Raw genomic sequence first — 27,743 nt, forward strand, 5'->3', positions numbered from 1 at the left:
CAGCTAAGCTCAGCCAGAGCCAAAGCCATAGACCCCAGGAATAGGAGGGGATAAAGAGGCTTCTCTTCTCTTTCTGCAAGCAGCTGCCTTTAAGATAGAATGGCTTGTTTACACTTCCGCTGGTCCTAGGTATGTGTTTTGGGCCTAGAGATATTCTCTGAATAACAGGAGAAAAGCAACCTAATTAAACTCACTATCACCAAGGATTAAATCTCATTACTGACTCATGAGACAAACATGTCTTGGGATCTCTTAATTTTTTTTTTTTTTTTAATGAGATGGGGTCTCACTATGTCACCCAGCTGGAGTGCAGTGGCATGATCTTGGCACACTGCAACCTCCACCTCCCAGGCTCAAGTAATTTTCTTATCTCAGCCTCCCAAGTAGCTGGGACCACAGGCGCATGCCACCGTGTCTGGCTAATTTTTTCGTATTTTAGTAGAGATGGAGTTTCATTGTGTTGCCCAGGCTGGTCTTGAACTCTGAGCTCAAGCAATCTGCGTGCCCTGGCCTCCCAAAGTGCTGGGATTACAGGTATGAACCACTGTGCCTGGCCTTGGGATCTTTTTTTAAAAAAATTTATTAATTTTTTTCAAGACGACGGAGTCTTGCTCTGTCACCCAGTCTGGAGTACAGTGGCGCCATCTTGGCTCACTGCAACCTGTTTCCCAGGTTCGAGCAATTCTCCTGCCTCAGCCTCCTGAGTAGCTAGGATTATAGGTGCCCGCCACCACGCCTGGCTAATTTTTCTATTTTTAGTAGAGACGGGGTTTCACCATGTTGGCCAGGCTGGTCTCGAACTCCTGACTTCGTGATATGCCTGCCATGGCCTCCCAAAATGCTGGGATTACAGGCATGAGCCACTGCACCTGGCCGCTTAGGATCTCTTATCTGTCCACTACTTTGCTGAGTTTTGGTGTTGCGGGGTATCTGCTTTTTAGAGGTTCATTGCCTGAGGGGAGCACAGAGACCACAGGGGAAACTACTGTGAGTTGGGGGTACTCAGGGATGCTTCCAGAAGTGAAAGGAACTGGATGGGAGAGGTGGGAGGATGACAGAATCTAAAAGGAAAAGGAATGAATGGCTCATGGCCTGGATCTTGCATTTGCTGGTTGTGAGATCTTGGGGAAGTCACATATCTCCGATATTAGCATAAGGATTAAATGAGATAATATATACAACTGAGGAACGGTGCCAGGAAAAGTGAGGTGGACTACACTCACATACACACAGTGCTGGGTAAAGTGACCAGTCTGGCTTCAGGGGTGGGTTCATGTGGGAGTTAATTCATGGTGGAGGCAAGGCAGGCTTGCTTTCTCTGGCATTCCTCTAGGTTTCCCTCACCAGCTTTAGCTGCTTCTGTTATCTAGGCCAAGCAGGGTCAATGACCCTGAGATGTGGAAGACGGAATCGGGGGGCTTGGCCAGCTCCATCCCCACCTGTTACATTTAGGGGCCAAGCCTGGGTATGTATGCTCCTTCTCTGTGGGCTGGTTCAGGCCAATAGCACCTACCAAGTATTTGGTGCCAGAGGCTGCAACCAGAAACTAGGGAATGGTCCTTCACTTCAAGTGTGAAGAAAGGAGAGAGGCTAAGAACAAATACAGCCTCTCTCCATTTATCCATGGCAGAAAGGCCCAACACAATCATCCTGGGTAGTGGCAGATGGCTCAGGCCAAGGACAGGTCATACTGGCTTCCAACAGAATGTGTTCTCCTCCCAGTCTCTCTCCTTCTGGGTCAGCTTCATTAGAGCAGAGCTTTCTAGACCTTCTGTCTGGGTGGTCCTTTCCATGCGCCTCTCACTTCCTCAGGCACATTTGACTATTTAGAAAGCTGCATACAAAGGCATGGTTTACGTACCTACTTAGGAGTAGGGAGAGCTATAAAGAAAGTGTATCCCCTGCAATTCTCTGGAAATAGAAACAACTTCTCAACTAGGCCCTGCAGACCCTAGATTCCTGTTGGGACTACAGCTAAATAAACTTCTCTCTCTCCACTGGGTATAGAAGTGGGGTGGTAATAATAATGTAGTGAAGAACTGGGAAGAAGTTCGACCTTTGACCTTGGGAAAGAGCTTGGAGGGTAATCTTGGCAGTCTTATAGGCTCATAGGAGCTCATGGCCCTTCACTTCAAGTATGGGAAAAGGAGAGAGCCTAAGAACCAATGCAGCATCTCACCCTTTATCCTTGGCAGAAGGCCCCTGATGCAATCATTCTGTGTAGTGGCAGTCTTCTCGGCTCAAGGAACTTTTGCCAGTAGGCAAGGATGAGTTGTTACCAGGGGATGGGATTCCTGGAGTAGCAGCCGTCAAGTTGTGTCTGACCTGGCAAGCTCCCAGAATCCTGTTTCTCAGCACATTCCCAGAGTACTCCCTGATTTGGCATTCAAGGTCCCCTTTCTCCTCTTCCTCCATTTCCCTCATTGAGCATCACTGGGAGAGGCAAGGCAGATCCTATCAACTCTTCTGCCTGACTGGCTTTTCTGATTTCTGCCCCATGAGTGGTGGCCGGCCAGTGGACATTCAGTTACTCACTATGTTTCAGACATACTCAACCCCTCTGTAGCTGCTACCAAAAGGAAACAAAAACTGTCCCTGCCTTCTGGCAGACAAACAGAGCAAAAAGAAGAAAAATCAAAGCATCTTGGGCACCCAGCCAGTCCTGGAACTGTCAGACAATAGCAGCAGTGTACACTGAGCTGGGGGCTGCTCCCAGCTGGGACTCAAACTCAACAAGCCTTCCTCTGGAAAGCTTTACCTTTTGTTTTCTCCAGCTCCTTCCTTTCCTTGATGCAGAGGCCATTCGATGGACTTGTGCTAAGGGAAAGCACAGGAGAGGTTTTTGCTGTCTCACTGTCAGGGGTTCTAAGGGCTCAGTGGGGAAGGACAGGAAGGAGTGTACAGGAGGGCTCTGAGATAGTTTGATCAATGTCCTTTCCTCCACCCCACTTTCCCTCCCAAATCTTTTTTGTGATCAAGGAGTGATCTTCGGGCTCCCTGGGAGATGCAGGCCCTAAGGGCCAGAAAGCTCTGTCTGGGAAAGAGGACAAAACCTGAGAACGAGAAGGGCCTTTAATACTCAAGCAGTCCAACTTTCTCATTTTGCAGATGGAAACACTCAAGGTCAGAGGGGAGACAGTGATTTGGCCCAAACTAAACAACATTACAGAGGCCAGATTTTCTTCCGCCTAGGCCAGGACTCTGTCTCCAGCACCACCTGGGACCCACCAATTTAATTTCAGTTCCAAAGGGGACTACGTTAGGCACCACCACAGCTCTTTATCCCTACATCCCCGTCAGCTCTATTCATTTCAACCACTTCTGCTGGGCCATTTCAGTTCCTGCCTGATTAGGGAAAACTTTCAGGAGCCTTGTTCTGACCAGTGGGAGGAATGTGGAGCTCCAGGGATCTCAAGAAGGCTGACAGAGGTGGAGATCCCCCAGGGTAGGAATGCTCACAAGTCTCTCACAAGCTCTATGACTAAGATAGGCAAGATTACTCAAGTAAATTTGAGAGCCTTGAGATTTTTGAAGCAATGCAGAAACCAGTATTTCAAATAATTCTTTATAATTACTGCCACCCACAGTGAAGACATAAAGAGAAACCTTTGATAATTCTAGGAGGTAAAATCTCACCCCAGGAGCCACTTTCATCTTCCACCAAACACCTGCAGGTTGTAAGAGAAAGGCAGGGAAAGAGCAGAGTGAATGTGTGTTTGGGAGCAGGGGTGGTGGAGGGAAGGTGGATAGGCCTCTTGAAAAGCTGTGAAGCAAGAGAATTTCTGAAGCAGAAGAATCTGTAGAATTAGGATCTAAAGGAATACAGCTGGAGGAGAGTCAGAAGGAATTTCAAGTCATGATATAGATTCCTGGCTCTTCCATCCCAGGTTGGGCAAACCTCACTGAAGTGAGGTGGAGTGGGGTCTGGTTTGGCTCAGACCACTGCCTCAGACCATGGCTCTTCATGTTCTTATCTCCACTAAAATCTGTGGGAATAGGTTTGTTGGCTAGGCAGGGGCTGCCCCTGCTTCTGTTCAGAGTCTCCAAGGGATACTGAACTGGGGAAAGTGGCTACAGGCTGGTAGGAGAGGGTGTGAATGGTGAGCATGGAGGGTGGGGGCTGTGGGTGAGGCAGTGGAAGGGGCTGGGAATCTGTATGGCAGGTATGGGAGCAGAGTCCTGGGCTGATGCTCAGGGGTGGCACTGCCAGCAGCTAGGCCTATGGGTCTAGAAAGGCTGATTAGAATAAAGGACTGAAGTACTCCCAGGTCCTTTTAGGTGGGGGATACTTTAAGGACTGGGCTGGGTCAGCCAGTCAGAAAGAAGCCTTCCTAGGAGCTTTACATTGGACAGCTGCTGCCCCCACCTGATAAACCTTGGCACACAAGAGTTAGGCCACTGTGTCTGTCCTGTCCCACATGCTTGCTCCAGATGATCTTTACCACATGACTCCCGAACACACACTGTGTACATCTGGAGCCCACCTGACGTGGAGCTTGGGACTGCTCCACAAGTCTCCAGCATGTCTTTGGAAGCCCTTCTTTATTGGGAAATAAATACAGAGGCAAACAGGTGGGCCAGCCAACATCTGTGGTTCTGGAGGCCAAAAGGAAGGAGTCTGTCTGACTTGCTCAGAACTCAGATCTCCATGAGCTGGTCATTCCCCACGATCACTTCATTCACTCGTTCAGCTACAAAAGAAAAAGAAAAAAGTTTTCTGAGAACTGGCAGCAAGATGACATTTCAAACCCAACTGCTCTTTTTTTTTGAGACAGAGTTTCACTCATGTCACCCAGGCTGGAGTGCAATGGCGCGATCTTGGCTCACTGCAATCTCCGCCTACCGGATTCAAGCGATTCTCCTGCCTCAGCCTCCCGAGTAGCTGAGATTACAGGCATCTGCCACCACACCTGGCTAATTTTTGTATTTTTAGTAGAGATGGGGTTTCACCATGTTGGCCAGGCTGGTCTAGAACTCCTGACCTCAAGTGATCTGCCTCCCTTGGCCTCCCAAAGTGCTGGGATTACAGGTGTGAGCCACTGAGCCCAGCCAAGCCCAACTGCTTCTAATTCTGTGTTCACAAACATTTATTTCTCTCCTATTGTGGCTCTGTTCTTGGGAAGCGCTTGGGAATAGAGGTATATGAGAGAGAGAGAGAGAGAGAGAGAGACAGAGAGAGGAAGAGAGAGAGAGCACGCACATTCCTATGCAGGAGGATGGGTCTGACTTTCTATATCCCTGGTTTTGGTGAGGTTTTAAATAGGATAACTGAAACTGGGTCTTAAAGGATGAATAGTTTCTCCAGGCAGTGATGGAAGGGAAGACATTCCAGGCTTTTAGAACAGCAAGAGCAAAGACAGTGAGATAGGAGAAAGGGGAACATGAAATACTGTGGTGTGGACAGAGGATAGCAAATGAGGGGATAAGAGGAAGAAATGAGGCTAAAAGGATAAATGGAGAGTCAAAGAAGACAGGGCAATACCTCATACATAATATGGAAATAATAACACCTACTGCATAGGGTTGTTGTGAGAATTCACTGAGTTAAAGGTAAGTGAATGCTCAATAAGTTGTGGCTATTATTTTTTCTATAAAGTCCAAACCCATAAGGCCCTCCATGGCATGATCTTTGCCTATTTCTCCAGCTTCATTTTCCACTATTCTCCATTTTACCAATAAGCCACACTGTTTTATACCTTTTTTTTCTGAGACAGGGTCTTGCTTTGTCACCCAGGCTGGCGTGCAGTGGTTCGATCTTGGTTCACTGCAACCTTCACCACCTCCAGGGTTCAAGCAATTCTCCTGCCTTAGCCTCCCCAGTAGCTGGGACTACAGGCATATGACGCCACACTTGGGTATTTTTTTTTCTTTTTGTATTTTTAGTAGAGACGGGGTTACACCATGTTGGCTAGGCTGGTCTTGAACTCCTGGACTCAAGTGATCCACCCAGCTTTGGCCTCCCAAAGTGCTGGGATTATAGGTGTGAGCCACCACGCTCAGCCCTGTTTTATACCTTTGAACTTTGGCACATACTGTTCCCTCTGCCTAGAATGCTTCCCCCTCCATTTTTTCCCATTGCACTCTTACTATCCTAATGTCCTATTCTAGCACCTCTAATATGCGATGCCTTCCCTTTTGAACTATTTCCTGCTTTGTGAAACCACTGTACCTAATACCTATCTCTATTCCTACATTATACCATTCTCCTCTACTTCACTATAAGAACACTGAGGGCACAGGACGTGGTGGCTCATGCTTGTAATCCCAGAACTTTGGGAGGCCAAGAGAGGTGGATCATCTGAGGTCAGGAGTTCAAGATCAGCCTGATTGGTGTGATGGCTGGCTGAGGCACAAGATTGCTTGAACCCAGGAGGTGGAGGCTGCAGTGACCTGAGGTCACTGCCACTGTACTCCAGCCTGAGTGACAAAGTGAGACTCTGTCTCAAAAAAAAAAGGACAATTTTGCTAGATAGAGAGTTTTGAGATAGTGTTTTTTTTTTTTTTTTTAACATTTTAAATATTTCAGTTCCCTCTCTTTTTGCTTATGTGGTTTAAGAGAAGTCTGATGTAATTCTTATCCTTGGTTGAATGATTTTTTTCTCTTCTGGCTTCTTTTAAGATTTTATTTTTATCTTTGATTTTCTAAAGTTTCAATATAATATGCCTATGTTTAAATTTTTTGTATTTATCTTGTTTGGTATTCTCTTAGCTTCTTAGATATGTGGATTTTGTTTATCTTCAATTTTGGGGAAATCTCAGTCATAATTTCTTTAAACATTTCTTCTGTTCCTTTTTTTCTCCTCCTACTGATACTTCATTACACATGTATTGTTTCTATTATAATTAGCCTATACTTATTAAGTATTCTGTTCTTTTTCATTCTTTTTTTCTTTGCTTTTAAGTTTCAGAAGTTGCTATTTAAACTTCTTTAAGCTCATTGATGCTTTCCTTGATTGTAACAGTCTATTGATGAATTCATTGTTATGGGTTAACCAGTGTTCCTCCAAAATTTATATGTTGAAGTCCCAATCCGTAGTATCTCAGAGTGTAACTATATTTGAAGATAAGATTTTTTAAAGGAGTGATAAAGTTAAAATGAGATTCCTAGGGTAGGGCCCTCGTACAATGTGACTGATGTCCTTATTAGAAGAAGAGCCACAAGGAATGCATGTGCACAGAGAAAATGCCATAAGAGGGCATGGCAAGAAGGCAACCAGCTGCAAGCCAAAACAGGCCTCAGGAGAAACCAAATGTGCTGACATCTTAATCTTAGACTTACAATTTCCAGAATTGTGAGAAAATAATTTTTTGTTATTTAAGGTACCCATTCTGTAGTACTTTGTTAATGATAACCCTATAGCAATGCAAGAATAGCCTAATACATCTATCTATATTGGACAAAATTGACTTTAAGTGAAAAAAATATAAAAAGAGACAAAGAAGGCCATCATATAATGATAAAAGGGCCAATTCAGCAAGAGGGTATAACAGTTTGAAATATGTATATATATGTACCCAATAGTGGAATACTCAGACATGTTAAAAATGTCATTAGAGCTAAAGAGAGAGATAGACCTCAACACAGTAATAACTGAGGGCTTCAACACCGCACTTTCAGTATTGGACAGATCATCTAGGTAGAAAGTTAACAAATAAACCTCAAACTTAATCTGTACCGTAGACCAAATAGACCTAACAGACATTTACAGAACATTTCATCCAATAGCTGTGGAATACACATTCTTCTCAGCATCACATAGACTATTCTCCAGGATAGATCATATGTTTAAGCACAAAACAAGTTTCAACAAATTTTGAAAAATCAACATTATATCAAGTATATTCTAGACAAAAATGGAATAGAGTTAGAAATGAATAAGAGGAAGAACTTTGGAAACTGTACAAATACATGGAAATTAAACAACATGCTTCTGAACAGCCATTGAGTCAATGAAAAAACTAAGAAGAAAATAACAAACTTTCTTGAAACAAATGCAAATGGAAACACAACACGCCAAAACCTATGGAATACAATAGAAACAGTGCTAAGAGAAAATTTTATAGCAAAAAATGCCTACAGCAAAAACACAGTAAGATTAAAAACACCTACTATGTACCTCAAAGAACGAGAAAAACAAGAAAAAGTGAAATCCAAACTTAGTAGAAGGAAAGAAATAATAAAAATCAGAGCAGAACGAAGTGATTTAGAGATTTAAAAATGCAAGGAATCCATGAAACAAAAAGTTGATTTTTAAAAGAGATAAACTTTATAAAAACTGCTAGCTAGACTAAGCAAGAACAAAAGAGAGAATGCCAAATAAATAAAATCAGAAATAAAAAAGGAGATATTACAACTGATATAAAAGAAACAAGATGGATCATTAGAGACTGTTATGAACAACTATATGCTGACACACTGGAAAAACTAGGAGAAACTGATAAATTCCTGGACACATATAACCTACATAGATTAAACCAGGAAAAATAGAAAACCTCAACATCCCAATAATGAGTAACAAGACTGAATCAGTAATAAAAAGCCTCTTAGCCAAGAAAAGCACAGGAACAGGTGGTTTTACTGCTTAATTTTACTAAACTTTTAAAGAACTAACATCTTCTTTTTCCTTTTAGTTGCATTTATTTTAATGCTGAATTTACTTCCGTGCCATATTTTTGTTTCTTCAGTTTCTTCTGGTTTTCTTCTTCTTCTGGGCAACCTCTTCTTCTGGTTTAGGAACAATCTGTTCCTTTTCAGTAAGGATCACCTCGATGTGGCAGGGAGAACTCATGTATGGGTTAATCTGACCATGAGCTCTGTAGGAGTGGCGGCGCATCTTGGGTGCTTTGTTCCCTTGGATATGCTCAATGACCAGAGAATCCACATCTAAACCCTTAAGTTTAGCATTCCTCTCTGCATTTTTAAGCATGAGCAACAAAAATTCAGCACTCTTTTTGGGCCACCGACCTTGTGTCCAGCCCCACTGCTTGGCCTGGACACACCTGCCAACTCTACCATTGTAACGTCAGAACGGTACGCACTGTTTCTGTAAAGTGACATCTTTCAGATACTTCGTGGCTTTTCGTATATGCATATCCTTGATGGCCTGGGCAGTTTCACGTGTGTTCTTAAAGTGAACCCAAAGATTGTAACCTCTTTATTTGCATGATTTTGTGGGGTTCTCCGGGTCAAGTGAATAGTGAACCATTTTTCACAGATTACCTCAAGCCGCTTAGGGAAAGAGCAAGAACTAACACCCTTTTTTTCAACTATTTCAAAAAATTGAAGAGATAAGAATTCTTCCTAACTTATTCAATGAGAACAAAGATGCCCAAACCAGACAAGGGCACACAAAAAACAAAAGTACAGGCCGGGCACAGTGGCTCATGCCTGTAATCCCAGCACTTTGGGAGGCAGAGGCGGGTGGATCATGAGGTCAAGAGTTTGAGACCAGCCTGGCCAACATGGTGAAACCCCGTCTCTACTAAAAATACAAAAATTAGCTGGGCTTGGTGGCGCGTGCCTGTAATCCCAGCTACTCGGGAGGCTGAGGCAGGAGAATTGCTTGAACCTGGGAGATGGAGGTTGCAGTGAGCCGAGATCGCGCCACTGTACTTGGGCCTGGCTACAGAGTGAGACTTTGTCATAAAAGACAAAAACCATATGATCATCTCAAAAGCTGCAGAAAAAACATTTGATAAAATTCAACATTGCTTCATGATAAAAACTCTCCGTAAAGTAGGCATAAAAAGAACATAACCTTGGTCGGGCGCGATGGCTCATGCCTGTAATCCCAGCACTTGGGAGGCTGAGGTGGGCAGATCACGAGGCCAGGAGTTTGAGACCAGCCTGGCCAACATGGTGAAACCCTGTCTCTACTAAAAATACAAAAATTAGCTGGGCATGGTGGCATATGCCTCTAGTCCCAGCTACCCAGGAGGCAGAGGTTGCAGTGAGCTGAGATTGCACCACTGCACTCTAGCCTAGGTGACAGAATGAGACTCCATCTCAAAAAAAAAAAAATACCTCAACATAATAAAGGTCTTATAAAACAAACCCACGATAATATTATACTGAAAAGTTGAAAGTCATACTACTAAAAACTGGAACAAGACAAAGATGACCACTTTCACCATTCCTATTCAATGTAGTATTGGAAGTCCTAGCCAGGGCAATCGGGCAAGAGAAAGAAATAATGACAGCCAAACTGGAATAGAGAAAGTCAGATTGTCCCTGTTTGTCAACTACATGAGTTTAAATATAAAAGACTTAAAGTAACCACCAAGCCAGGCACGGTGGCTCATGCCTGTAATCCCAGCACTTTGGGAGGCCGAGATGGGTAGATCACGAGGTCAAGAGATCGAGACCATCCTGGCCAACACAGTGAAACCCTGTCTCTACTAAAATACAAAAATTAGCTGGGGGTGGTGGCGTGTGCCTGTAGTCCCAGCTACTTGGGAGGCTGAGGCAGGAGAATTGATTGAAGCTGGGAGGCGGAGGTTGCAGTGATTTGAGATTGCGCCACTGCACTCCAGCCCAGCGCCTGGTGAAACAGCAAGACTCTGTCTAAAAAATTAAAAAAAAAAAAAGATACCACCAAAAACTCTTAGAGCTATAAACAAACTTAGCAAAGTTGTAAGATACAAAATCAACATGAAAAATCAGTAGCATCTGTATACACTAATAACAAACTAGCTAAAAAGAAATCAAGAAAGCAATCCTGTTTACATTAGCTACAAGAAATTATCTAGAAATAAATTTAACCGAAGACTCAAAAGACCTCTATAACACTTGATGTTGGTGATTTGCTGATTTAATCAATTTCAGAGCTGTGTGACCTTGGGACTTCTTGCTATGTATTATAATAAATTTTCTTTACTATTTAAAAAAAAAAAAAGACCAGCCTGATCAACATGGAGAAACCCCATTTCTATTAAAAATCCAAAATTAGCCAGGCGTGATAGCTCATGCCTGTAATCTCAGCTACCTGGGAGGCTGAGACAGGAGAATTGTTTGAACCTGGAAGGCGGAGGTTGTGGTGAGCCAAGATGGCATAATTGCACTCCAGCCTGGGCAACAAGAGTGAAACTCCGTCTCAAAAAAAAAAAAGACAACATTGAGGGCAGAGATGAAACAGTGTAGTTAGGATTATTTCCCCAGTATCTAGTATAGCTACTGCCACATGATGATTTTAGAGGTTGTGGGTAATGACAAAGATAGGAATGATAGTGTAAGAGGAGAGCTAAGCTGAATGGAGATGAAGGCTGGTAGAGAAGTTCAGGGAATCATGAATCTGGGAAGCTGGATAGTTTACTGATGAATATGTTTAAGTTGCCCAAGATGTTGTAGAAAAGTGAAGGTGAGGAGAGGAAGACTGTGAACCATAGGCCAAAGCTCTTAATAAATGTAGGGAAGTACCCTGGAAGCTGACCAATGATAGGGTGAAAGGTAAGAAGAGCTATAGAAAACTTTCAAGGAAAAAGAACTATAGAAGGAAGGCAATGAGCCAATGGCCTGGAAGGGGCAGGGGGAGCCCGGGAACAGAGACTATGTAACTGGCATGATGGGGTCGATGTATTTTCATGGAGATTCAGTAACTTGAAGGAAATCTGTAGGGGCACAACAAGCAGAACTAGGCCGGGCGTGGTGGCTCACGCCTGCAATCCCAGCACTTCGGGAGGCCAAGGTAGGTGGATTGCCTAAGCCCAGGAATTCAAGACCAGCCTGTGCAATAGACACCATCTCTACAAAAAATAAAAATATTAGCTGGATGTGGTGGCACATGCCTGTGGTCTCAGCTACTTAGGGGCTGGGGTGAGAGGTCATTTGAGCCCAGGAGGTTAAGGCTACAGTGAGCTTTGACTGTGCCACTTGCACTTCAGCCTGGGTGACAGAGCAAAACCCTGCCTCAAAAAAATAAAAAACTAAGCAGAGCTAGTGATGCTTAGTCAGGGATGGGAGTAGGCTCCAGTAAATACACTGGAAAATCTCTGGGCTGGTATCAGGTTGGGAAAGATCCTAATGGGAAAAGTACAAGGGAAGATGATAAGTTGGGAAAATAGCAGTGGGATAGAAGGGAAAAACATGTCACAAATAAAAAGGTGCACTGTTGGGAAACTAAAAAGGCTTCCTGCTGGCCAGGAGGATTTGACCTATGTCAAGTATATGTCAACACCCTGATCTATATCAGGTCTACTTTCATAGTCAAAGAACTGATGACTCTGGCCACAGGGAAGAGATCCAAGTTCTCTCACTGACTGTAAGAAGAGACTTAGATGAAGCATGCTTTTAGCAGTTAGTGTTTTTTAGTTGTTTTTTTTTTCTTTTTAAATGGAGTCTTGCTCTGTCATCTAGGCTGGAGTACAGTGGTGTGATCTCTGCTCACTGGAACCTCCGCCTCCCAGGTTCAAGTGATTCTCCTGCTTCAGCCTCCCAAGTAGCTGAGATTACAAGTGTGTGCGACCACACACAGCTAATTTTTGTATTTTTAATAGAGACGAGGTTTCACCATGTTGGATGGGCTGGTCTTGACTCAGGACCTCAAGTGATCCACCTGCCTTGGTCTCCCAAAGTGCTGGGATCACAGGCGTGAGCCACCACCACTGCACCTGACCATTTTTTAGGTTTTGACTGTTAGCTGGGGGCCTTTCTACTGCTTGAGAAGGTCAAATTTGGCTGCCAGTATTTTTTGCTAGAGATAATCAATGAGGGTATTGGGATGGGGTGAGAAAAGTCAGAGTTGTTATAAAATGGCTTGTTTTCTTAGTAGTGCTAGAAGAGGGCAGGGAGGCCTATGCTGGGTTATGAGTCATATTTTGGGAGAAAAAAGACTGCTATGGATGTGGTGACTCTGCAATATGAAAATGATTAGAATTTGGAGAGGAGACTGCATTATTTCTTAGGATGAATGTTTTTTCCTGAAACTCCTTCATGTGAGGAAGACTGACAGAAGACTTTGCCATCTATTGAGCTCTTTGCTGGTAAGGACATGAGTTGTTGATGTTTGCCTAGGTCATCCATAGTAACAAGTCTTGAGTGCTGCACTGATGGCTAGGAGTTTGCTTTCACCATATGGCTCGGTCTCAAAAAAAAAAAAAAGAGAGAGAGAAGTAATAGCGGAAAAAGGCAACTGGCCAGGAAGTTCTTGTGGCAGGAGGGCACTGACCACTGTGTTGGATGCATGGGTCCTTCCGGCAGAGGACAGAGAGAAGGAATTGCTGGGGTTGTCCAGTTTAGAGTCCCAACAAGATGACTTCCCTGCACCCCTGCTTCACCAGGACCATTAAAGGGTCTCCTTGCTAAAAGGTAGACACATAGTGTTAATTAAAGGCAGAAAGCCCAGGAGATTATGAAGCCCATCTCATGATAATTGCATCCATTTCACAGAGGCCTTTCTTGGAACCCTAACTTTCTACCCTGAAATCACTCAAAATATGTTTCATGGATCCAAAACTCATTCATTTACTCTTCCCCTCATCCCCCCGAGCATTTACCATAAATCAGGACCTGTTCTGAGAGCTAGGGATGAATATAGTTATGGGAAAATTGACCTTGAGGATCTTAGTAGGGAAGGCTGATTCATGGATAACTGCCACAACTTGTGAAACATACTTTAATAAAGGTGTGGCAAAGCTCAAGGACACAGTGGAAGGAATGTGTAGTTCTGCTATGGGGATTCATGGGAAGAGTCAGAGAAGCTTCTACAAAGGGGAAAACACTTGGTCAGAGTCCTCAAGAGAGAAAATCTAGAGAGGGCCCATGTAAAACCATGCGAATGGCATAGTATGTATGAGGAATTCTAAGTCTCTTGGTACACTCAAGGAGTAGTACATACATCTGTCATTTAATTATATGTAATTATCACAAAAATTTTCCAAGGTAGCTTTTATTATCCCAATTGCTGTAATTAAGAAAGTCTGGGGCTGGGCACAGTGGCTCACACCTGTAATCTCAGAACTTTGGGAAAGCCAGGTGGGTGGCTTGCTTGAGGCGAGGAGTTCAAGACCAGCCTGGGTGACCTAGCAAAACCCTGTCTCTACTAAAAATACAAAAATTGGCCAAGTGTGGTGGTGTGCCCCTGTAGTTTCAGCCACCTGGGAGGCTGAGGCACAAGAATCACTTGAAACAGGAGGAAGAGGCTTCAGTAAGCTGAGATAGCAGCCTGGGCGACAGAGCAAGAATCTGTCTCAAAAAATAAAAATTAAGCCAGGTGTGGTGGTTCACACCTGTAATCCCAGCACTTTGGGAGGCTGAGGTGGGCAGATCCAGGAGTCAGGAGTTTGAGACCAGCCTGACCAACAATGGTCAAACCATGTCTCTATTAAAAATACAAAAATTAGCCAGGCGTGGTGGTGTGTGCCTATAATCCCAGCTACTCGGGAGGCTGAGGCAGGAGAATTGCTTGAACCCAGGAGGTGGAGGTTGTAGTGAGCTGAGATTGCGCCATTGCACTCCAGGCTGGGCAACAGAGTGAGACTCCATCTCTAAATAAATAAATAAATAATTTAAAAAAAGAAAAATCTGAGGGCTTAGTGATTACAAATTTAACTTGGCGCATGGCCACTGAGTTGCAGAGTTGAGATGTGAACCCAGGTCTGTTTGATTTTAAAGCCCAAAAGGAAGGCATGTCACTTTAAAAAAGGGAAAGGGCAAGAAATGGAAGAAGGATAATGTGTCTTCTACAGAATTGGTGGAGTTAATTCCTTCAGCAACTCTCCTCCCCACCTTATTTTAGGTTTAGGAATAATATCAAAGGCAGTCAGTCATTTTTATTATTATTTTTAAGACAAGGTCTCCCTCCTCTGTCACCCAGGCTAGAGTGCAGTGGTTCGATCTCAGCTCACTGCAGCCTTGACCTCTCAGGCTCAAGCAATCTTCTTGCCTCAGCCTCTTGAGTAGCTGGGACAACAGGTGTGTGCCACTGTGCCTAGCTAATTTTTTTTATTTTTTGTAGAGATGGGTTCCTGCTATGTTGTCTAGGCTCAAGCAATCCTCACACTTCAGCGTCCCAAAGTGTTGGGATTATTGGCATAAGCCACTGTGACTAGCCCCCAAGAACCACTGTATAGTATTGGTGCCAACCTAGGCCATTAGGTCTATTGGCATGTTTTCAAGTTTTTGATATTAAGGTGGTATACATGTATAAGCTTGTCTATAAGATGAATTCCTAGAAATGAAACTGTTTAAGTCAAAGTTAAAAAATTTGACAGTGATGTCAACTGCTCTCCAAAGATGGCTTTATCAATTTATGTTTTTGCCCACAGTGTATGTATGTGCTTTTTCCCATATCCTCACCAGCATTTTGGCATTATCAGTGCTGGTGTGAGAAGTAAAAATGGAATTTGTGATTGTATCTTGTTTACCTTTGGCTTCAATCCTCTGGCCACTTCCAATTAAGCAGTCCTTGATGTCTGTACCCTTCTCGATCACAGCATTGTTGCAGATGACACTGCCTTGGATGTTGCTTCTGTAATATAGTAGGCAAGTTAGGAAGGACCCAGGGCTCGCATCATCATCCTCATTACTATTGGTTGGGAGTTCTGGCTCCTCCCTAGGCCAGGAACAGCTGGGCAGTCTAGTTAATGGCTACCTGCCTCAAGTTATCAGTGGAAGACACAATGGTAAGCCAGGACCTGGCTTCACAGAAGTCCAGATTTGGGACTATCCTCGTAACAATCTTTCTCTAAGGCCTAAAAAGAAGATACTCTGACTTCAGTTCCTTTTTTTTTTAGACAGGGTCTCACTGCGTCCCCAGGACTGGAGTGCAGTAGCGTGATCAAAGATTACTGCAGCCTCTACAACACCTGGGTTCAAGTGATCCTCCCACCTCAGGCTGTAGCTGGGACTACAGTGCACACCAACATGCCTGGCTAATTACTTCAGTTCTTTAGGACCCCAGAACCTAGAGGTCTAAATTCCATCCAACCTCTTCTTTGGTCTGGGGCTGGTCCTTAGGCTGACCCATCACTGCTGCTTCTCATCTGGAAGCATATACCAAATTTCACTTGAGGCTCAGAAATCAAGAATCCTCCTAGGAGATCAACTCTGGAAACAATGGGCTCCCCACACTCTCACCACAGACTCTGGTTAAGCAAAGCCATACTCATTAAAAACAAAACAAAAAAAAAATTTGTTTTTTTTTCAGATAAGGTCTTGCTCTATTGCCCAGGCTGGAGTGCAGTGGTATGATCTTGGCTCACTGCAGCCTCTACCTTTTGGGTTCAAGTGATTCTCCTGCCTGAGCCTCCCAAGTAGCTGGGACTACAGGGCCATCATACCAGGCTAATTTTTGTATTTTTAGTAGAGATGGGGTTTCACCACGTTGGCTAGGATGGTCTTGAACTCCTGACCTCAAGTGATCCACCACCTTGGCCTCCCAAAGTGCAGGGATTACAGGAGTGAGTCACCGTGCCTGGCCTAAAAAATTTTTTTTAAGAGATAAGGTATTATGTTGCCCAGGCTGGTCTCAAATTCAAGCTCAAGCAATTCTCCTGCCTCAGCCTCCTAAGTCTCTGAGACTACAGGTGCCCATCACTATGTCTGGCTAAAAAGGATTTTTTAAAAACCAACTCTATTCCACATAAAAAACTATTCCAGACCCTAAAGCATACCCCAAGAGCAGCACCACTTGCTCATAGCATTTAAATGTATTTAAAAAGCGGCCAGGTGCAGTGGCTCATACCTTTAATCCCAGCACTTTGGGAGGCTGAGGCAGGCGGATCACTTGAAGTCAGGAGTTTGAGACCAGCCTGACCAATATTGTGAAACCCCATCTCTACTAAAAATACAAAAATTAGCCGGGCTTGGTGGCAGAAGCCTGTAGTCCCAGCTACTTGGGAGGCTGAGACAGAAGAATTGCTTGAATCCAGGGGGTATAGGTTGCAGTGAGCTGAGATCATGGCATTGCACTCCAGCCTGGGCAACAAAAGCAAGATTGTCTCAAAAAAAGGAATTTATGACTTTATGACTAACCTTTACTGTATATCTATTCTATGCCAGGTATTGTTCTAAATAAATACTCTCTGTACATTATAGGAGTGACTTTTACAAATCTAGTAATTTCTTTTTTCTTTTTTTTGAGAGAGTCTTGCTCTGTCGCCCAGGCTGGAATGCAATGGCACAATCTGGGCTCACAGCAACCTCTGTCTCCTGGGTTCAAGCAATTCTCCTGTCTCAGCCTCCCAAGTAGCTGGCATTACAGGTGCCTGCCACCATGCCTGGCTAATTTTTTTTTCTTTTTTGAGATGAAGTCTTGCTCTGTTGCCAGGCTGGGTGCAGTGGTGCAATGTCGGCTCACTGCAACCTCTGCCACCCCAGTTCAAGCAATTCTCCTGCCTCAGCCTCCCGAGTGGCTGGGGCTACAGGCACACACTACCACGCCCAGCTAATTTTTGTATTTTTAGTAAAGATGGGGTTTCACCATGTTGGCCAGGATGGTCTCGATCTTTTGACATTGTGATCTGCCTGCTTTGGCCTCCCAAAGTGCTGGGATTATAGGAGTGAGCCACTGCGCCTGGCCATTTTTTGTATTTTTAGTAGAGGCAGGGTTTCATCATGTTGGCCAGACTGGTCTTGAACTCCTGACCTCAGGTGATCCAACCTTTTTTTTTTTGAGATGGAATCTTGCTCTGTCCCCCAGACTGAAGTGCACTGGTGCAATCTGCAACCTTCACCTCCCAGGTCCAAGCAATTCTGCCTCAGCCTCCCAAGCAGCTGGAACTACAGACCCATACCACCATGCACGGCCAATTTTTGTATTTTTAGTAGAGATGGGGTTTCACCATGTTGGCCAGGCTGGTCTCAAACTCCTGGCCTCACGTGATCTAGCCTGCCTCAGCCTCCCCAAGTGTTGGGATTACAGGCATGAGCCACCATGGCTGGCCACAAATCTAGTAATTTCTTTTTTTTGAGACAGGGTTTTACTTTGTAATCCAGGCTGGTGTGCAGTGGTGTGATCTTGACTCATTGCAGCCTCTATCTCCTGGGCTGAAGTGATCCTCTGCCTCAGCCCCCCAAGTAGCTGAGACTATAGGCGTGTGTATACTATAGTGTAAAAAATAACAAATAAAACCACCCTCAGTGTCCTGGCCCCCATCAGTTATTTTGGTAGGTCTTGGATAGAAGCTTAATGTATTTAACTAAAGGAAAACCCATCCTAGATGATTCTGGGAGTACTATTTTAATCTCTGAGGCAATAAAAAAGAGTAACCACATTTTGCAGATGAGGTAACAGATTTAGAGAAGTTAAACCATTCACTGAAAACCATATAACTGCTAGTAACCTATTTAAATCTAGGTCTGCCTGACTTCAGAATCCATAATTTAATCATAATGCAATACAAAGAAATTAAGAAATGACTAGAGGCGACCTAGAACTGCCTTATTCTGAGCTGAGATGGTTCAATGGAAGGAGCTCTTTTCTAACAAGAGGATATTCAGTACCCCTGGGTCAGAAATGGGAAGAGCAAAAAATGGGCAGCTGGGGGGAAGAAGGAGGAGGATAGAAAGGGTGTAAGCACCCTTTTAACAAAACAAAACTAAGGAAAAATTCTCAACCCAAGAGGTGTGAGGGGGTGGGGAAGAGGACATTCCAAGGACTGAAAACACTGATACACAGGCCATTAAAAAAGATTATTCCCAAATGCCAAAACTTAGTAAAATGAAAAAAATTTTAGTACTTTATGGCATTTCAGAGTCTTCTTTATCTCTATTCTCCTAGGAGGTTATAGCCTGTTGGAAAGTGCCAAAAGGCCAAAACCACAGCACTTCTGTGGTGTAGGCTAGCGACGGGCAGAGACAGCACTAGTTTGCTCTTTGGCAGACTTGGGATACACTCAGTGGGTGGGCTTTAAGAGAGCTTCCAGAACTTTCCAATTGCCTAACTTGCAAAGCAGTCCAGCAAGCAGTTAGGGTGGTTCCTGGTTTTTGGGGAAAATTTCTCCAAAAAGGTTAATAATGAAGCTTTAGATACAGAGGCTCCTGGGATAAAGCTGCCTTCCAGTTACCTACTAGTTTATCATGGAAAAGTCTTATTTCTTTTTCCAAGGTGGTAGTATGGGTGTGCTTCCTACTCAGTAGTAAGAACCAAACAATGTGTGCTCTGAAGCTAGGCAAGGGGTAAACACAGCAGACAAGAAACAGCTAACAGGAACTCAACCATAATTAGAGACAATAAAATATCTATTTTGGAATCTGGGATATAAGTGGGAGAGATTTCTGGAAGGAAGAGGTAAGATTTCCACAGTAATAAACAGCCTGGTTTTCCTTAGGCTTCGTAGATCTGATTGGGGTCTTCGGGAACCTCTCATATTGCCTATCTCATCCAGTTTATGTGTAACTCTTTCTGAGACACGTAAACCATGGCTGTAGAGCCTGAAGATATGATAGGGAAAGTGGGGTGACCAATGGAAAGCTGTGGGCTCTCCTGAGGCTCCTTGTCAGTGGATCCGTGGAAGGCTTTGAGATGAATACCTGTCAACAGCTTACTGGATGTGAAGCTCTTTTCTGACCATCTCTATCCTCAACTGTTCCCCAGTATTACTGTGTAGTCACAAATCACCTCCATAAGCAAGGCTGAGGTACTTTGGAAAAATTTCAACAAAACACAGCTTTTCCCATTCAAGAAGAAACTCCAGGATCAAGGACTTTACTGGGAGTGTGTCTGTTCACGCTACAGGGAGTGGAAACACAGGACTATATCAAACAAGCCCTCTACAGGTTGCCAACTGGCAGCAAAGCCTCTGTCTTTTCTGTTTAGTGCCTAGAGAGAGAGAAGAGATAGTTCCTATAGTCCAAGAAAAGAACTTGCTCTAGGATAGAATTACAGCTTCTGAATCCTAGTTTTAACTCTCAGGTTGGCACTAAGCACTCTGCTGCGCTGTCTAGCTGTGTTCCCTAAGATGCTGCTCCGTGATGTCTAAGACTAAAGGAGACTTGGTTCTCATTTCTCCTTGGTGGGTTCAAATTTCAAGCACAGAGGCAGGCCTTGCAAAATTACTCTGAAAACTGTTAATACTTCAGTGGAAAGGAGGCCATGAGAAAAACACAGAGTTCTACGGTAAGAGCACTGCTTGGCCAGGGACACTACGCTATACTATGTTGTGGCATATCACCCTAGGAAGAAGGCTGATTAGGGAAGCAAGACTGCCTCCAAATTCTGGCTCCTCTTCTGGCTTTAGGTAGGTCTTTCTTCAGTTCTTTCCAGGGAGGAAAGGGAACTCACATATATCTACTGTCTAATACATCTCAGTCATTATACAAAGCACTTTACACTATTTGTTTTTTTCTTTGAGACGGAATCTTGCTCTGTTGCCCAGGCTGGAGTGCAGTGGCACAATCTCGGCTCATTGCAACCTCCGCCTCCTGGGTTCCAAGTGATTCTCCTGCCTCAGCCTCCTGAGTAGCTGGGATTACTGGTGGGTGCCACCACACCAGGATAATTTTTTGTATTTTTAGTAGAGATGGGGTTTCACCATGTTAGCCAGGATGGCCTTGATCTCCTGATGTCATGATCTGCTCGCCTCAGCCTCCCAAAGTGCTGGGATTATAGGTGTGAGCTACCATGCCCAGCCTATACTCATGTTATAACTTAATCCTTTTGGCAGACTTGCAGGGATGGTGGTATTTATTCCAATTTTTACAGAGGAAATTGAGACTCAAAGATGTTAGACAATGTGCCTGAGCCTAAAGTGACACTCCACTGTATCATGGACTCCTGCCTCAGTTACTGACTTAGGGAATATTTGGCAAAGAGGCATGAAACTTCTCAGTAACTCTGAGGATGGGCAGGTTCTTTTTTGAAGATTATTGTTGGCAGACTTTCTAAACCTACTCATGACCCTGGGGGAAGAAAAGGGAATGAAACTGAAGATACATGTAGCTTTTCTAGGCATGTGACTAAGGTTGCTTTAGGCCAACTCACCACTTCAGCCCAAAGATTATGGCTGAGTCACCCAAATCTCTCCAGGTGCTGGGAAGCCTCCTAACCTAAGCCCTTCTAAGCTGGTCCAAGTATCTCTTTAGAGAAAGAACCATGTGTTATTTTTATTTAAAAATATTTTTTATTATTTATAATTTCAAACAATTTTTATTTTGGTAGAGATGGTATCTTTATGTTGCCCGGGCTGGTCTCAAACTCCTGGCCTCAGTGATCCTTCTATCTCAGCCTTCAAAGTGCTGGGATTACAGGTGCGATCCACTGCATCTGGCCAACCAAGTATTATTTTTAATGAAATATTTTAAGTATAGAAAAAAACTAGAGAAAAATATAAAGAACACCTGTGTATCCACCAAACAGCTTAAGAAACAAACAATCCAACTTGCTACGCATCTTTCTTTCATCACATTTCCTTCCTTCTTCTACCAGGGTAACCATTATTTGACTGTGGTGTGTATTGTTCCTAAGTATTTTTACTACATATATTAAACATACAATGTTGTTTTACATGTTTTAAAATTGTACATACTGGCTCACGCCTGTAATCCCAGCACTTTGGGAGGCCGAGGCAGGTGGATCACGAGGTCAAGAGATCGAGACCATCCTGGTCAACATGGTGAAACCCCGTCTCTACTAAAAATACAAAAAATTAGCTGGGCATGGTGGTGCATGCCTGTAATCCCAGCTACTCAGGAGGCTGAGGCAGGGGAATTGCCTGAACCCAGGAGGCGGAGGTTGCGGTGAGCCGAGATCGCGCCATTGCACTCCAGCCTGGGTAACAAGAGCGAAACTCCGTCTCAAAAAAAAAAAAAAAAAAAAAAAATTGTACATACATGTTACCATTCTCTGTGCATCTTTCTGTAACTTGCTTTCCCCTCTTCAACATCACCTTTGTGATCTATCCAGGTTAATTCGGGTAATGAGATATAATACTTGAAAAAATGATCTTACCTTTTTCCTGTTTCTGGTCACTCTTGCTCTTGGGTCCTCTAGATTAAAATGTACTGGCTCCAGTGAGCAGGCTGAAAATTTCCTCTTTTTAGTTCTATGTGCCCCACTTCACTATACAAGGTTTAGTGGTGAGAAATGGCTCCCTCCTCATATTCCCTAAGCAGAGGCTAGGGAGTTTAGGGGAAATCAAAGCAAAGATTTAACAGCCTCAAGGAGTTAAGTTGCAGAATTCTTCATCTAAGAAGATGGGTTTAGCGCACATGGTTCAAGATAGGCAATGAGCCAAAAGCCATTAGGAGCCCCTTTAATCCAGGGGATCTTTCCAAAGTGTCATAATTTCCTGTTTTCAAGAGGATGACAGAAGCGCTGGGTGTGGTGACTCATGCCTGTAATCTCAGCAATTTGGGAGGCTGAGGCAGGTGTATCACCTGAGGTCAGGAGTTCAAGACCAGCCTGGCCAACATGGCAAAACCCACCTACTAAAAATACAAACATTAGCCTGGCGTGGTGGTGTGTGCCTGTAGTCCCAGCTACTCAGGAGGCTGAGGTGGGAGGATCGCTTGAACCCAGGAGGCAGAGGTTGCAGTGAGCCAAGATCATGCCACTGCGCTCCAGCCTGGGTGACACAGCAAAACTCTGTCTCCAAAAAGAATTCTCTTAACAATTATGTTCTTTTCTGCCACTATAATTGCCACTAATCAGACTTATGGTTAAGAGGATTCACTTTTAAACTATCCATTTTCATTTCTTCCTTGGCTATATTATATCTTCAAGTAGAGTTTTCCAAAGGGTTCATGGGTCACACATGTCCTGAGCCCTGGAATATTTCTGATGCTTTTACATAGCAACCATAACTGACTAAAGGATTCTTTTTTGTTTTCTTTCCTTGTAGGAATGAAATATGGAAGGTTATAAGATTCTTAGGTCACAACTGTTTCCCCTCTAAATTCTCTAGATGTTGTTTCACTGTTTTCTGGCCTTATATGTTACCACAGAAAAGTCTGAGGCCAGGCTGGGCATGGTGGCTCATGTTTGTAATCCCAGCGCTTTGGGAGGCTGAGGCGGGCAGATCACTTGAGGTCAGAGTTCAAGACCAGCCTGGTCCAACATGGCGAAACCCCATCTCTACTAAAAATACAAAAATTAGCTGGGCCTGGTGGTGGGTGCCTGTAATCCCAGCTACTTGGGAGGCTGAGGTAGGAGAACTGAATGAACCTGTGAGGCAGAGGTTGCAATGAGCTGAAATCGCACCACTGTACTCCAGCCTGGGTGAGAGAGTGAGACTCTGTCTTTAAAAAAAAAAAAAAAAGGAGAGAGATCCAAGATGGCTGATCACTAGCAGCTTGGGATAGTAGCTCCCAACGAAAGCGCAGAGAACGAGAGGATGCCACACTTTCAGACGAATTTTTGTTGCTGACGGACCAAGAGATTCCCAGTGAAGGAGCCCCATGGGTCACCAGGGCAACTCTTTTGGCCGGCGTCGCGGTTTTGCTGGCACCTCAGCGCAGCAGTTCTTGGTGCAGAGTCCGGAGATTCCCGGGCAGAAAAGCACCATCAATCTTAACACCGCTGTTTTGGCCAGCACAGTGGATTGCTCAGATTTCAGCGCTGGGAATCAACGAGTTGGAGGTCCACTCAGAGACCTAGTTAGAAAGTCGGTAATTACAAAGACGACAGAGGGATAAATATATAATGAAGAGAAGAAACCAGCCTAAAAAGGCAGAGAATACTCAAAATCAGAATGCCAGTTCTTCATCAGCAATGGAACAAGGCTTAATGGAGAGCGAGTGTGTTCCATTATCAGAAGCAGGTTTCAAAAGGTGGGTGATAAGAAACTTCTGTGAATTATAAGAACTTGTTCTAACCCAATGCAAAGAAACTAAGAACCTTGAAAAAAGGTTTGATGAAATGCTAACGAGAATGGACAATTTAGAAAGGAATATAAGTGAATTGATGGAGCTGAAAAACAACACGAGAACTTCGCGAAGTATGCACAAGTTTAAACAGTTGAATTGATCAAGCAGAAGAAAGGATATCAGAAGTCGAGGACCAGCTCAGTGAAATGAAATGAAAAGACAAGATTGGAGAAAAAAGAATAAAAAGGAATGAGCAAAGTCTCCAGGAAATATGGGACTATGTGAAAAGACCTAATTTACGTTTGATAGGTGTACCTGAATGTGACGAAGAGAATGAATCCAAGTTGGAAAATACTCTTCAGGGTATCATTCAGGAAAACTTTCCCAACCTAGCAAGGCAGGGTAATATTCAACTCCAGGTAATACAGAGAACACCACAAAGATATTCTTCAAGAAGACCAACCCCAAGGCACATAATTGCCAGATTTATTAGGGTTGAAATGAAGGAGAAAATACTAAGGGCAGCCAGAGAGAAAGGTCAGGTTACCCATGAAGGGAAACCTATCAGACTTACAGCAGATCTCTCAGCAGAAACCCTACAAGCCAGAAAAGAGTGGGGACCAATATTTAACATCCTTAAAGAAAAGAACTTTCAACCCAGAATTTCATATCCAGCCAAACTAAGCTTTACAAGCAAAGGAAAAATTAAATTTTTTGCGAACAAGCAAGTACTTAGAGATTTCACCACCACCAGGCCTGCTTTACAAGAGCTTCTGAAAGAAGCACTAGACATATAAAGGAACAACCAATATCAGCCTTTCCAAAAATATATCAAAAAGCAAAGAGCATCAACACAATGAAAAATTTACACCAACTAATGGGCAAAACAGCCAGCTAGCATCAAATGGCAGTATTAAACTCATATATATTCTAATTGGATAAAAAGCCAAAACCCATCGGTATGCTGCATCCAGACCCATCTCACATGCAACGATACACAAAGACTCAAAACAAAGGGACGGAGGAAGATTTACCAACCAAACAGAGAGCAAAAATAAACAAATAAATAAAAAGTAGGAGATGCAATTCTCGCCTCTGATAAAATAGACTTTAAAGCAACAAAGATCAAAAGAGGCAGAAAAGGACATTACATAATGGCAAAAGGATCAATGTAACAAGAAGAGCTAATGATTCTATAGATCAACAAGACAGAAAATTAACAAGGACATCCAGGACTTGAACTCAGACCCGGAACAAGTAAACTTAATAAACATTTATAGAACTCTCCACTTTAAATACACAAAACACACATTACCACCTCACACCTATTCCATAAGTGACTACATAATTGGAAGTAAATCACTCCTCAGTAATCGCATAGCATTTTATAGGTTTAAATGAAATATTGGTTGGCTGCTCGTTTGTTATTTTCTTCCCCTATTCCTTCCTGTCTTCATCATTAAGTATAATTATTGGTATAAAAGAGGTTTTCAATACCCATTTCTAAACTGCATTCTAGCCTGGGCAAGAAAGCAATACTCCCATTCTCTCTTTCTCTTTCTCTTCCTTTTTCTTCCTCTTGTTCATTCTTTTTTTTTCTTTCTTTCTTCCTTTTTTTAAAAAAAAAAGAAAAAAAATTACCATAATTTAAAGCTAAATAATTTAGTATTAGATTAAAAAAAATAGCATTGTGAAGTTAATAGAATTTGTTGTGTGTAGTTAAAACTAGCTTAACAAATTAACAGAAAATAAAAATTATCGTGATATGTCTGATTTACAAAACTCATTTCTCCCTTTGATTGTGTAGTGTTAACAGTGAGATGGTGGGGTGAGTCAGTGGTGTACATAAATAGGAAGTAAACTGATCTTATGCTTTTGAGTATGTAAAAAAAAGAAAAAAAAAAGAAAAAAGAAATGTCTGAGGCCAGCCTGATTTTCTTCCTTCTATGTGGCTTGATGTTTTTTTTTTCAGTTTTGCATGCCTTGGTATTTTGAAAAGAGGATGTTTGTCATTTTTCCTTTGGTTCACCCATGTTCCTATTCCTTATACTCCTTATGTTGAATCTTGGTGTTCTCTTTGGATTTTATCTAAATGTCATTGTATCTGGAAGATATTCTGTAGTCTGTACATAGGTATGTGTAGGTTATTTTGTTTTATTATAGACAAAGCTTCCTTCTGTGGTTTTGTTTTTTCAATTTTGTGAGCTTCAAGAAATGAAGCGCTCATCCACAAATTTTTTTCTATATTTATAACATTGGTACCAACTTAAAAAAAACTATTTATTTTCTTTTTTCTCTCCCTCTGTTATCATGTACAATATTTTTTTCTAGAAGCAGGAGGGATCTCTTAACAGATATTTAGTCAATTATAGTAGAGGCGTTAAATCAGAGATCTCTATTTTTCATTCAGTAAATGCTTATAAGATATCTAATATGTAAAAAGTGTAGTATTAAGGAGTTAGGGGATACAAGAACATATAAAACTATTTCTATACTCAGGAATTTATAGTTTAGTTGAAGAGAGAAGAAAGATGCAGTAAGTGCCACAGTACCACATGAGCATGAATCAAGTGTTATGGATGAATAGGGAGCACAGAGGTGGGGGAAATAATTTCTGGCTATGACTTTTTTTATTTAATTTTTTTTTTTTGAGGTGGAGTTTCACTCTTGTTGCCCAGGCTGGAGTGCAATGGCACGATCTTGGCTCATGGCAACCTCTGCCTTCCAGGTTCAAGCGATTCTCCTGCCTCAGCCTCCCAAGTAGCTGGGATTACAGGCATGCACCACCACGCCTGGCTAATTTTTTAATATTTTTAGTAGAGATGGGGTTTCTGCATGTTGGTCAGGCTAGTCTTGAACTCCTGACCTCAGGTAATCTGCCTGCCTCGGCCTCCCAAAGTGCTGGGATTACAGGCAATAGCCACTGCGCTCGGCCATTTTTTTTTTTTTTGAGACAGAGTCTTGCTCTGTCACCCAGTCTGGAGTGCAGTGGTGTGATCTTGGCTCATTGCAACCCCCACCTCCCAGGTTCACGTGATTCTCCTGCATCAGCTTCCTGAGTAGCCGGGATTATAGGTGTGTGCTACCACGCACAGCTAATTTTTGTATTTTTAGTAGAGATGGCGTTTCACCATGTTGGCCAGGGTGGTCTCGAACTCCTGACCTCAGGTGATTGGCTCGCCTCGGCCTCCCAAAGTGCTGGGATTACAGGCATGAGCCACCATGCCTGGCTGGCTATGACAATTTAAGAAAGCTGCATGGAAGAGTTGGAATATGCACTGGATCTTGCAAGATAGATAGGATATTTATAGGACAGAGCTCCAAAGAGAGGCAATTCAGGCAGGGTGAATGTTAGAAATAAAGGGAAGTAGAAATGTAAGGAACCCAGTGGGCAGGGCAGTCAGCTGAGTGTAGCTCACTCAGGGTAATGATAAGTAGTACTTTCTTATCTGGTGCTGAGGGTTACACTTGCTAACTGCAAAAAGCATGGAAAACCTAGGTGAGAACCTGGCTTTCTAGCCTGCCAGCATGTGAAGATGCTACCCTAGACTGCTGCTTGGGTCATGCACCTTGGATTAGGAGAGGTTGCTTGGGACCAGGGGACCAAAGATGCAGAAAACAGGGCTGACACTCAAGCCTTGACAATGAAGTGTTCACTACACTGCGGATTCCAGAGCATCAGCTGTCATATAAAATGCCAGAACATGAGAAAGATGGGCAGGAGCTTTCTCTGAATAGTCTCACCTACACCTTCTCCAAGATGATCCTATTAACATCCCTCAAGCCCTGAAGACCTTGGGCAGGTGTCCAGAAAGCCTCGGCAAGCTTTCAAGCCTCAGCAGCCCACCACTGCTGGCAGAGAAAAGCACACAAAGAATATGAAAAACTCCCTTCTGAACAATTTTATGCTTTTACTTTGCCACTTAGCCAAGACAGAATAGCAGCAGGGTAATCAAGTCTCACTTAACTGCAATTTAATTACCTCTCCCAAGTTTGCCATAAT

General features: G+C 43.2%; 1 protein-coding gene and 1 pseudogene across 3 annotated transcripts in view; both read right to left on the reverse strand.

Annotated features, from left to right (window-relative positions):
• Positions 1 to 881: 881 nt before the first annotated feature.
• EIF2B3 (eukaryotic translation initiation factor 2B subunit gamma) overlaps positions 882 to 27,743 on the reverse strand; it is a 142,461-nt gene continuing 115,599 nt past the window's right edge. For 2 of the 3 annotated variants that reach the window (XM_012434492.3, XM_012434493.3), the window contains 2 exons: positions 15,361 to 15,464; positions 4,469 to 4,691 (listed from right to left, as the gene is read on the reverse strand). In XM_012434492.3, the coding sequence (XP_012289915.1) occupies positions 4,639 to 4,691; positions 15,361 to 15,464 (157 nt within the window). In that variant the 3' untranslated portion in view covers positions 4,469 to 4,638. Of the gene's footprint in view, positions 2,818 to 4,468; positions 4,692 to 15,360; positions 15,465 to 27,743 lie in introns of those variants that run through there. The other variant, XR_010341173.1, reaches the window with a different exon arrangement.
• On the reverse strand, positions 7,878 to 9,280 carry LOC105704987 (large ribosomal subunit protein uL22-like; annotated as a pseudogene).

The sequence above is a fragment of the Aotus nancymaae genome, unplaced genomic scaffold (assembly GCF_030222135.1).
Source record: "Aotus nancymaae isolate 86718 unplaced genomic scaffold, 86718_ANA_hifiasm-v0.15.2.pri h1tg000007l, whole genome shotgun sequence".
In the NCBI taxonomy this organism is placed as follows: Eukaryota; Metazoa; Chordata; class Mammalia; order Primates; family Aotidae; genus Aotus; species Aotus nancymaae.